Below are 12,147 nucleotides of genomic sequence, written 5' to 3' on the forward strand. Positions count from 1 at the left end.
CTTGCTTGGAAGACAGCTACAGCTTCTAGGAGACTTTCATGAGCCTAAAAAGCCAGCTACACATGATGATGAGCTGTGGTGGTGTGTCTGCTTTTTGGCTTTTTGTTTGTTTTGTTTTTTTTCTTCAGGCACATGAGGTAATGAGCCCTCTCTTTTGCTTCTATTCATTCATTTGGGTGGCTGATGACAACTTACAGTGAAAATGACCTGAAAGCTCTGAGGGTAGACAATGATCTCTACTGGATGTTGTCCCTGGCCCTCCTGAAAGTGTCACAGATATCTCTAAAGTCATGTGTCCCAAACAAAGCTCCAAATACGCAGCACCTACTGCCCCCCATTCTAGCTGTCTTCACGTCATTTCCCAACTACTCAGGTCTAAACCTTCCACTTTCTCTAAGTCTTCGTTCCCTCTCACGAACACCCCACACTAGTTATCAAATCCAATCGCCGTATCTTTAGCACACATCCACAGTCTGACTAATCATATCTCATCTGCTGGCTTTTACCCACTACCAGTATCAGTAGCCCCGGGTCATTGCAGCAGGCTTCGCACCAGTCTCTCCTTTTACCCCTGACATACCTGACCTAATTGCCAAGGTAATTCTTCTCAAACATAAGTCTGGTCTGTCCTTCCTCTGTTGTCCCTCATCCCCTACCTCCCAGGTATTCATAAAAATAGCACCATGACCAAGATTCCCCTAGGATTTTATAGTCTCACCAGCAAGCCTCTTTATCTCTTCCTATCGAGTGCCTAAAGGCCACACATAGCAGCCTTTGCTAGGCTAACCAAGCTAGCTCCCTGTAGGGATGCAGTTCTGCTCCCTAGTTCCAGCAAAGTTCCTTCCTGGTCCTCTCTAGGATGATGGATCTGTCACTGACCAAGTCTTAACTCAAGTTTGTTTTCCTTTTTAACCCCTCGCCACTCCTTTTGTTTCTCAGACTAAATGGAGATGTGTTCCTCCTCATGAGAATAGAATAAATTCAACAAGAAAAAGGGAGTGTGGCATTGTTTCGCTTGTCAATTCGTTGAGCCCCAGACACCACATATCACAAGCTACCAATACTTTGAATAAATAGGTCAGACCCATCCATCCTTAACACAAAGTTACTACATACTATTCCTGGGATGACAAGTGCCCTGCCCACACATACTCCTGGATAAAACCGGTCCCCATTTCCCTATTCTCATTCCCACCAGAAATAACAATGTTTACTGATTCTGGGTTGGCATTTCAAGGAACTGGGCTCCTGTAGAGGAGATGCCTATTTGGGGACAGAACACATGCTATGCCCAGCAGGATGACCCACATACTAGGCTTTTAGGTTCCTTTCTAACTCATGCCCTGGCCACTATACTTTGTATCCCTTATTCAAAATGCTTAGAACCAGAAATGTCCAAATTTCAGATAGTTTGGGAGTTTTGATATCTGCATATACATAATGAAGTGTCTTAGGTCTGGGACCTAAGTCTCACCAAGAAATTCATGTTGGTCTGTCAGCAGGCTCAATGGTTGCTTTGCATGCATCCTCTACACAAATCTTGGAGAACGTTTTAGGCAATACTTTCAGTATGCCTGCCAGGACTGTGACCCATGTGTCACCTGAGGTAACACACAGACATTTCTACTTGTGACATTCCATTGGTACTCATAGATTCAGCTTTTGGAGAGTTTCAGATTTTATTAAAAAAAAATAAGCTGATCCTATCTTGATCTAGTTTCTGAACATGCAGAAACCCTCATGGCTGTGCACACCCCTTCCACAAGGCCTGGTTCAGGCTGTACTGGAGTTAGTCCCCCTGTGGCAGGGGATACTTGTAGGTCAGGTTGGAAAGGAACTTGCAAACAAACCAATGTGCCCTTTGCATAGCTCCAGAGCGGGTGGTTGAAGAGAAAGCACGCCTCTGAACCGACCTTACCTTAGGTTGAAGGGGTCCTCTGTGGTGCCTTTCCCTTTCAAGCTGGGTTGAAAAGTGCTAAAGCTAAATAAAAAGAGAAATAGTTTCATCAGCAGAGTCACGGACCTCCCACCAGCAGCAGAAACATCCTCAGACCTGGTAGTTCCATATCCCCTATCCATGTCCCTTATTCCATGCTGACCACAGGGCCTTGGGCGCCTCTGAGGTACCCACTCCTTTAGCAGCCTCTTGCATCACCCATTTTAGGTCTACTGATAGCAACAATACTTACTGAATCAAAGGGTTTGGGGGTCTTTTGTGGGGGACCTAAGCACCTTACATTTCCATGACCAATTTGACAAGTATTCCTGTGTGTCATTGTGGGTTCAAAGGTTATCTTAGGTCTCCTAGAGTACACACTGCATTAGAGCTTCCATTAGGCCATCTCCACTGCCCAAGCTCTGGGTAACATTTGAATCTGACATGCTCTTCACCGGCCCTGTGGAAAGGCTTGGTTCCCAGGGTGCTGCTATGGGAATGTGGCAGAACTGTGGGGAGATGGGACAGAATGAAGGTCTTTAGGTCATGGTTAGGCCAAGTCTTAAGGGACTGTGGCGCCCAAGCTGCCACCTCTTGCTCCTGTTTGCTTCCCTGCCATGAGGTGACACCTTTGCCTCATGCTGTTAGCATGATGCACTGTTGAGCAACAGGTCCAGAGTAATGAGGCCAACTGGTCAAGCACGGGCACCTCCAACATGTGACCTCAAATAAACCATCCCCTTAGAACCTGGTTGTCTCAAACACACCACTGGGGTGGCAGAAAGGAAATCCTACATTGCTGAAAGGTCATGAGGCAGCTTAAACACAGCATGTCTGCTCAGCCTGTTCAGACAGCGGGAGGTGCCCAGACTGTTTTAGAAGGCAGAGGAGCCAAAATGGGTGTTCCTGGCAGGCACAAACCTGTGCCATGTTGTCCTCCATTCACACACTGAGCCCTGAAGGTGGCAACTAGCCCTGGGGTCACTTACCAGCCAGAGCCACTAGGAAAACAAAGCTGGAAGTTCCCCCATGTCAGGGGGTCAGAGGTCACCTGCTCTCCCTGGCCCCTGCCTCTGTGTGCTCCGCTGGTGACCAAAACCCTGACTTTCTCTAGTTTCTCTGTGGGACTGTCCACTTCTCCATGACTTCAAGTAACGATAGAAATAAATAACTCTGCGTGTCAAGAATCCAGATGCTGGCTGCCATTGCTTAGATTGACTCATCTACTTGGAGAAGAGAAGGGGGCTGGAGCAGGGCAGCAGGCTTCTCTTAGAGAAGATGCTTCAGCGTGCACATGGGAATCAGTGCTTCAGGGGTTCTTCCAGTGAAATATGAGATCGGGATGACTAAAATTGGAATGCAAAAGAAAGATTAAGCCAAAAAAGAAAGATTTGGAAAATTAGAAAATACAGCCAAAATATTCTGGCAGGTCCATTGCACACCAGCTTCTTAAAAAGCCTGTGTCAGCACAGCTTCCTCCCTTCAGTCTCTGCCCCCGCTGCCCCAAACAGGCTCCTCTGGTTTGGTTTGTACTTTGTTCCAAAAGTCAGAAAGTACTTTGTGCCTCACCTAAATTCTGCTTGCTACGGGTTGGGGACACTTGCACAGAATAGGGCTAGGATCCCTCGCTTCTCTGGTCACCATTCAGGATTGTAGCTTTGAAAGGAGCTTTTGCCAGTCCTTACCTTTTCAAGGCTTTACTCCGGTCGCTGTTATAGAAGACTAAGAGCTTGGAATACCCGTTTTGGAAGAAGATCTCCAGGGCAATATCCTATACAGAGAAACTCCTATTATTATGAGTGCTGACTCCCAGACTGAGGTACTCCTGGGTATCAGAGCAAGCAGAGACTGGGCACATGGGTTTCTGTGGTAGGAAGCCCTTATGGTTAGCACAAACCTCTCTCTAGGAGTGAAAACCTTGGTGATGGGTGAATAGGGCTCTGATAATAACATGTGCAGATGAAGCAGAAAGTGAAGGCTTTGTTTGTAGATAGGTGAAGAGCCCACAAAGAGAGCATGCTCAGTTGCACAGTCAAGTTGCATGCCATTTCTGGGTCATAGGTTTAAAGTAGGACTCATTTCACCAGAAACCCTCAGAAGCTACGGAGTAGGGATGAGTTTCCAGCTGGGCACAATGCTCTGCTCATCTGTGGATGTCAGATGATGGAGTGCTCCCCACACCCATTTCCTGCAGCCATTCTGGTGTGACTACACTGCGATGCGTGAATCAACTTTACATGTTGTTTTTTTTTAACTTTTCCTTTGGCCATTTTCTTCTCTCTCTCTCTCTCTCTCTCTCTCTCTCTCTCTCTCTCTCTCTCTCTCTCTCTCCCTCCCTCCCTCCCTCTCCTTTCCTTCTCTTCCAAGCTATTCATATAATAGACTTGAAAGAAGGAATCCCACAATTCCAGATGTGGGAGGAGCCTTGGGGATGACATGGCATCATGGACGGAGAATTCTCGGGGGTGGGAGGAGAACCAGGGAGTCTGAGGCCTGGACAAGGAGGGCTAAAGTCAGAGACTTAGATCTATGGTTAGTTAGGTACCCAGCAATGAACACCACCTGCTTCTCCTGGTAATCAGTAAGGTTTTCCTGCCCCCAAATCCCAGCAAGAGTGGATTTACATGGGTACCTCCGAGTCCCTTTGTACCACGACATATAAGGATGTAGGAGGCTTTTCTCTACAAAGAGAAACATACACAAGACAGACAGTGAGATCTGATCCCTAGAAGATACAGCTTACTCAGATCCTTTAAGTGACAAGCTCTAACTCTCCTGGAAGAACCCAGAACTGGATAATCAGTGTTTCTCTCTCAAATACCCTGTTCACTGGAGACATGGATACTCTTCCACTGACCTTCACAACCACCCAGAAACAACCACCTGGAAGCCATTTTCCAGGAAGGAGGAAACACACTCGCAGTGACGCTAAGTTGTGAGTGTAACCCGCAAGACAAGTGTAGAAGCTTAGGAAGGGACCAGCCATCCACTGTGCATCCAGTATGTGCTCAGTGCTGTGTGCACGGTGTGGAAAGGGCAAGGCATGGCTGCCATGACCGAGGGTGAGATGGCTTGGAGAAGTGATCAAGGGCTCTCCAGGGCCAGCTACCTTGCCTGGCATCTTCCTGGTGGGGACTTCTTCCTTACTCTGCGTCCTCACATTTGCCATGTCCTTTAGAAAGAGCTCAGGATCAGGAAAAATAGCAGGAAAGCCTTCAGGTAAAAGCAGCAACAGTGGAGAAAAAGCAGTTGGGGCCAGCGGGATAGCTAGAACTCTAGAATTTACTCCCCCGGAAGATCTTCCCGAGCTTCAAACTTTAGGGAATAACAAGGCTCCTGCAAGAGGCTTTCAAGAAGAATTAAAGTGTTCCACATAGCCCAAATGAAGCCACAGATCCAAGGAGCCCTTAGTAGGTTCTTCCAAGTCAAGTAGTGCCCCTTTCTGTCCTTGGGAAGTATCCCAGAAACTGCAGAGAGGGATGAACCCTGGCCCTCTCCTGTTGGGATGGGTTTGTGCACTGTGTATTCGGATGCTGATGTCTATGCCCAGACATCTGGTTGCAGTCTGGGAGTCGGCATGGTCAAGTATCTCTGGTCTCAATGTTAGGTAAAAGTTGTTTTCCATCCCCTCTGATTGGCTAATAAAGAGCTGATTCAGCCAATAACTGGGCAGAGGAAAGAGGGAAGGCAGGGCTTCTGATCCCAGTCAGACGAATCCAAAGAGACAATTGAGAGAGGAGGGGAAGAGAAGAATGGATGGAGAGAACAGGAGTCATCATGAAGACACACATGGATTAGAGAGAGCCTGAGCAAGACTCAGAATACATGTAAAGGATCACCTGACTGGGAAGTGGCCAAGCTAACACAGTCGGGTTAGACTGATGAAAACCTACCCAGTTAACAGGGCTTTCAGCTTGTTAATAAAATATACCACGTCTCTGTGTCATTTATTCAGGAGCTAAAACAGGATAGAGAGGGCATAGAAATGTGTTGCCCTTGGGAAGCAAAGGGGGATCTTCCTGTGTCTTGAAGCTACCTTGAAGGCTTGGGGAGGCAGCCCTGTCCTTGCTGAGTTAGACTCACGGAGGAATTTTGGGGTGTACACCACTGGGGTCCAGAGCTCTTCCTCCTACCCATGCTGCAGGTGATGCTTCTAAATGGAATGTTCTACGCAGAACATTGCGCAGGATCTCATGGCTGAACCCATTCCCTTACAGGAGCCTCTCCATCTCTGATTAGAACCTAGGACGCCATTGTAAGAAGTGGGGAGGCTCTGGGAGATGTGTCAGAGGGAACAGCCATCCAGTCCCTAACTCGTTTGGCCTGGGAGATAATGAGAAGCTCAGAGCCAGGCAAGCTCTGGGGGAAGTCAGGAGGGGACTGGTGACATGTATTCAGGATGCCTCTGGGTCACAAGCTCTCCGTGATGCCCACGATTCCTAAAGCTTCAACCTAGCTTTATATCACAAAGAAGATGCTGACTCCCAGAAGACTCGGTGAGCTAGAATAACCCAGCAGTTTTTGCCTTGGCTGGAGAGCCTGTTGAGATTGCCAGAGCTCCAAGTCCTCTGGGATCCAGATGAAGCCCAGGGAAGTAATAGTCAAGGTTTCTCCACAAGAGTCCTGAGCTATTAATAGGAGCCAAGAGGGATCACAGAGACATATGTCTGATGACTCCTGGTTCACCTGTGTCATGATAAGCAGACCACCTCCTTATACCCTGGGTGGGTCAGGACCCCTCAACTAACCTGAAGGAGAAAGCGGGCCTGCCGGAGCTCTCTGAGGTCACTGTAGGCATGGCGCTGGCAGGAGTAATGGTCAGAGGACCGGTCTTTGCTGCACATGTTGAAAATGAAGGGGTCACTGATACTGAAAAGGAAATAAGATATGATGTGTACACACGTGGACATCCATCGAAGAAGGTACTTACAGTCTCCCCCCGCCCCAGTTACTCCCCTCTCCTGGCCCCACAGTTTTCAGAGCTACCCTGGAAAAGGGCTGTAGTTATGCCAACTGCTCTGCTGATTTGATGAGCTGATGGCTTCCCATATCTACTCAGTTCTGCCCTTGAAGAGTAGGCAGAGAGCTAGCCCAATGGGTGAAGAGTCATGTTGACCCAGGGTGCAGGGGGTGGGTATGTGAGAAAACTCCCTAGGTTCAGAAGTCTGCAAATTTGTTACACCACATGGATCTATGGTACTTTAGACCCATGTCCTCCAATCTACCCTGCAAGCTGTTGAGAGAGACCACCCAGAGTGGTTGGATACACCTGTCATGAGATAGACCACCCAGAATTGTTGATGTACCTGTCGTAAGACAGAGAGCCAGTGAATTAGAAGACATGGTATAATCTCATGGCAGGAAAAAAAAAACAGATACAAGAATTCATTTGGTTTGCAAGATGCAGGCTTTGTTGAGAGAAGGGCGTTGATCATCTTCTAAACTTTCCAAAGTTAGGCCTTAGAGGGCAAGCAGTATCCTACCAAAGAGCAGAGTAGAGACTTGCATGACTTAAGTCTCACCTCTTCCAACATGGAGGGGTAGCCTGTAGGACATAGAAGATGATCTGGAAAGGGATTTCCATCAAAGGGTTCAGAGCAAGCCTCTCTCCTTGGAAGGAAGTGGAGGGGGCAGAGAACCTCAGATATGTCTGAATACTCATTTCCAAAGAGAATGTTCTGTGTACTTGAGGTGTACTCAGTACTCACACAGATGGGGTCTTGGGAAATAAAATTAACTCTCTTTATAGACAGATCCATTTATGAGTAGCTAGGCCATGTGGCCAGTATATTTGTATTTATTTAGATTCTATTTTATCTCAAACTCTGTGTATACCACCGCAAACATTCTGAATATTCTGATAACATTTCCCTCCCAGATAAATGGCACTTGCCCTAACACATTTATGTCCTAATCAGAGGACTAGAGAGGCCAGAGGTGAAGGAGCCCTTGCCAAGGTGTGGATATGAGGGAGGGGAGTGGAGGCAGGGAAACTGTTTCATCTCCTCCTGGTGCTAGCCCTAGAGTCACCCATGAGGTCCCATGCCACCACTCTGTGGCTGAGAGTCACGTTCTCACAGACCTGGTGGGGGGTTCTGGTCTAGACCCTGGTGGCCCAGGTTCCATACTACACAGAGCTTGGAGTTTCCCATCCAGCTGAAGGTCCCTGTAGGACAGGGTGGAAATCTGGACTCTTTGGGTAGCTCCTTATACAGATGTCTTCAAGGACACAAACTTAGGCTCTTTGCTACCCCTCCTGGTGGCCCCTCTGCTCAGAGACGCATTGCTGTAGGGCTAATCAAAGAGAAAATGTGGTTTTGGTTTTGGAAGCCTTGGCCAGGAGGCTGTTGCGGGCTGGAGCCCACTGTGCATTACTAGAGCCACCGCTGGGTGGAAGTTGAGTTGTTTCCAAGTATTTCTGACTTTCACGGGGAGTGGGGGGGGCAGTGGTGATTATTCCACCTCCCACCCTTTGCTTAAGCTAAACAGCATTCAGGCCAAGGTCTGGTGGGAATGACGAGCGAGTGCTAATCTTTCTTGTGCTCCATAGGCTCCTGCTATGAGAACTACAGAAAGCACTCTCTACACCTTAGCTCCTTCACAGAGTTGTCCAGCATCTCCTATGCAGGCTGGGTGAAGGCAGCCTCTACTCATGGCCTCTGTTCCCTTGTCTTCCCCTGAGCCTTGTGGATGCTTGCTAAGTGACCGCCATGCTCCCTAGCTGCCCAGAACTCCCACATCCACTGTTTATTTTGTTCCTAAATGAGTCTCCCCATGCATGCACCGTGTTCCTTTCCAGCTATAAACCTGGAAGCTGCTTTCCAGAGGCAAGACTTCCCCAAAGGTTGCAGTTTGCTATTGCATCAAACCCAGGTCCTCTTGACTCTTAAACTCAGCAGTGTCACTCAGCAGTGTCCTTGGAAGCTCTCCTCAGAGTTGTTGCGGAGCCTTTTCCAGCTCCTTCACTTTAGTTTACCCCATGCCTTAGGCCCCACAACTGATACAAGTGAACCATGGGTAGCCTGTACTAGAACATGGGGCTTTGGGGCGAAAAGAAGCAGCCATGTTTTTCTCATGCCTCTTGGTCTGTGTAACTACATAGGACAGAACGAGCAGCCACGGATCCTCAGAAAAGTTAAACTATGTCATTGTTGAGTTCACTGATAGACATCCAAGTTGAGGCTGGCTACATGCAGCATTTATACAGGTGTCACTGGGTGCTCTAGATAATCATTCTTACATATCCTGCTAAGTAAATCAAGATAGATCAGCGCTCAGACATCCAAGGTTAACGGGAGGGAAGGAGCAGGTTGATCCTAGCTCATTATTAGGAGGATGCTGCTCAGAGTTCTACTTCCGGGCAATCACCTCCCCATATCAAATTGTCTAGAGTTGCTTTAATATAGATTTTAATAATTATATCAGGAAAACCCACTAAGTCAGGTAAATGATGGCTGTGATGCTGACCGGCCTAGTTTTCAACAGCTGAAGTAGGCTTCAAAACAAAATACACTTCAGTTGGCCTCTATTTGAAGTCATTTAATTTTGTAAGAATGATAGTGGTAGTGTGTAGCTGGAATCTCTCAGGGATCTAAACATTTTAGAGATATCGTGTCACTGTAGCTGTGGAGCCACCACCATGCACACACATGGTGGATGCGTAGTAACTGCAGAATTGAACTCAACAGAGAATTGATGCCCAACAATCCACGGACAGGAAGTGAGTGTTCCATACCTGATCTCCAAGGTTCCCATAGATGCCACCCACTGTTTAGGGTAGAACTGTGACTTCCTAAAGAGATAGGTTTATGTCACAATGTGACTTTATTTGAAAGTGGGTCGTCTATAGAAGCCTTCAAGCTAAAACCAAGTCACTGGAGTGGGCCCTAAACCAATATAACTGATGACATCATAGAAGGGTACTTGTGAACCCTGAGAAAGAAGACATTTGTATAGCTGGCCGGTGTGTCTATATACAAGCCAAGGAATTCCAAGGATAGCCCAGACACCAGAAGCTGAGGGGAAAGAGAAAGGCTTCTCCCCTTGAGCAGCTGAGGAAGTGCTGCTGACACCCTGACCCATCCTTTTAGCCTGTAAGGCTGCGTAAGTTTAAAATTCTGTGATCCTTGCAAGCCACCAAATTCTTGACAGCCCTAACAAACTAATACAGCCACTAAACATTGCACTGAGGAGAGAGCCCAGTGCCACTGAGAGCCAAGCTTCTCTGGACCTTCTCCACCTCTGCAGTACATGCCTAAGTCCAGTCACTTCGAGCGCATTTAGTGTTCTTGGACTTGATTGGAGATATTTTTATGGTGCAGCAGCAAGCTTCTTCCAAGGTCTAATGCTCAGCTATGCTCAACTCGATGGCTTTTAGAGAAGCATTTCAGGGTTGGTTCAGCTTTATTTTTAACAGGCTTATTTATGTACCTTCTTTAGTCTCCATGGTCAAAATACAGCCCAATTCCCATTGATCTCACAGGATCTGGGAGCCTGGCTGGGATCGCTGCTTCTCTCTTAGCACTTTCTCAGGTCTTAGAGAAGGCTGGTGGGGGCAGTGACTGTCTGATTAACAAACACTTCCTTGGGGTGACTAAAAATACCCAGGCAATTCCCTGGAGATATCCCAAGGTAGTCAGTCATTTCCATTCTACCCGAGTTTTAGAAAGTACATTTCCAGACAAGGGAAATCACTCTTGCCATTATAAGTCAAGTGTCCAACCACTGGGCTTATATTACAAGTGCAGGGATAGACGACTTGATGATTAAAACAAAGTGTAGCTGATCAATAACATCTTATCTAAGGCTAGCTTAATCCAAGCCCAAGTGAAGTTAGAAGCAATGGGTTGTGCATGTCGTTACACGGGCATGCTGAGCAATAGAAAGAGCAGAGAGCTTTCATCAGCAAAGAAAGGCCAGCCTGCGGACCCAGTGTCCGTATTGATCAGTATCAATAAAACATGAGTGAGAAGATGGAATGAGTGTGCCAAGTATTAATTATGCTCCTCCAGCTTTGGAAAATCATCAAAGACTTGTAACAACGGGAGAGATTTTGGTATGAATAAAAGATGGAAATTAGCAAGAGAGGATGTCAGTAAGTATAATAAAGCAAATTTCAACCGTAATCTAAACAGGGTGGGCTGGCAAACACTCTTGCACATACCCTTTAACTCCGGCTTCCTGAAATCACGATAGCTGGGAGTTAAAACTCTTACCACTGACAGGTCAAGACGGAATTCTTTGCCAACATCTGTAAACAATGGCTTTCGAAGTATATAGTCCCCGATGACTGGTAGAATCAGCCTGAGCTAGGAGCTGGCAAAATATCAGATCCCACCAGACCTACCAAATTAGAAACTACAGAAAGGGTAGAGCCTAGAAGTCTGTGTGCTAATGATCCTTCTGGGTGACTCTGGAGTAAGCCACTTTGAAAGTCACTAGACTAAGAAGTTGCTCTGTCACCAGAGGAACCATGGCAGACCACAGTGAAAAACTCTCCATCTATCAAGAACAAAGACCATGAGAAAACACACAATTTGACAACTGCAAAACACTATCGGTCTGACTTCGGATGGTTGTCCTTCATGAGCACAGAGCACAGTACTCTGTGGAGTACTAGTCAGTAGGAGCTGGCTGAACTCCAAAAGAGCAAACATCTATCATTACAGAGAGGCCTTAAGGTTTTTCTGCTGATGATGTCTGCTACTAGTTGTGGAAAAGACAGAAGACATCGTTTCCTCACTTGGTCACTTCGCATTGTTTTTTCTTGAGATAGGATTCTCACTTGTAGCTCTTGCTGGCCTCACACTTGGCATCTCCGTGTCCCAGCCTCCTGAGTGTTGGGGATAACCCATGTGCCACCCTACCCGGATAATTGTTGGAAAAGTACTGTCCAAACCTCGGCCTTATTAGATTCTAGCCATATCATCAGGCAGCTCTCCCTTCCTTCATCAGTCAGGATGTCTCCCAGCTATGGTAACAGAAGAGCCCCTGTATCATGTATGCTTTGTTCCAGAATGATAGTGTGCTCTGACCTCTTTGCCAAGAAGCCTGTCTGTGTAGCCCATGTCATTCCAGTGACTTGGGCAGCAGCCACTATCTCATAAGAACAGTGGGCAGTCAGTGAGTCGTTGAATACATACCCTGATGTGACTGAAGTCTGTTATCCAAGTAACCTGAGGGAAGGTCCTCAAGTACTAAGACACATGGCC

The 12,147-nt window shown here is 47.1% G+C and overlaps 1 protein-coding gene across 6 annotated transcripts in view; it reads right to left on the minus strand.

Annotated features, from left to right (window-relative positions):
- Window positions 1-12,147, minus strand: part of Wdfy4 (WD repeat and FYVE domain containing 4) — a 234,309-nt gene that overhangs the window by 57,077 nt on the left and 165,085 nt on the right. For all 6 annotated transcript variants that reach the window (NM_001146022.2, XM_011245119.3, XM_011245118.3 and 3 more), the window contains 3 exons: window positions 6,685-6,805; window positions 3,622-3,707; window positions 1,919-1,981 (listed from right to left, as the gene is read on the minus strand). In NM_001146022.2, coding sequence (NP_001139494.1) covers window positions 1,919-1,981; window positions 3,622-3,707; window positions 6,685-6,805 — 270 coding nt within the window. The remainder of the gene's footprint in view (window positions 1-1,918; window positions 1,982-3,621; window positions 3,708-6,684; window positions 6,806-12,147) is intronic.

The sequence above is a fragment of the Mus musculus genome, chromosome 14 (assembly GCF_000001635.26).
Source record: "Mus musculus strain C57BL/6J chromosome 14, GRCm38.p6 C57BL/6J".
Lineage (NCBI taxonomy): Eukaryota > Metazoa > Chordata > Mammalia > Rodentia > Muridae > Mus > Mus musculus.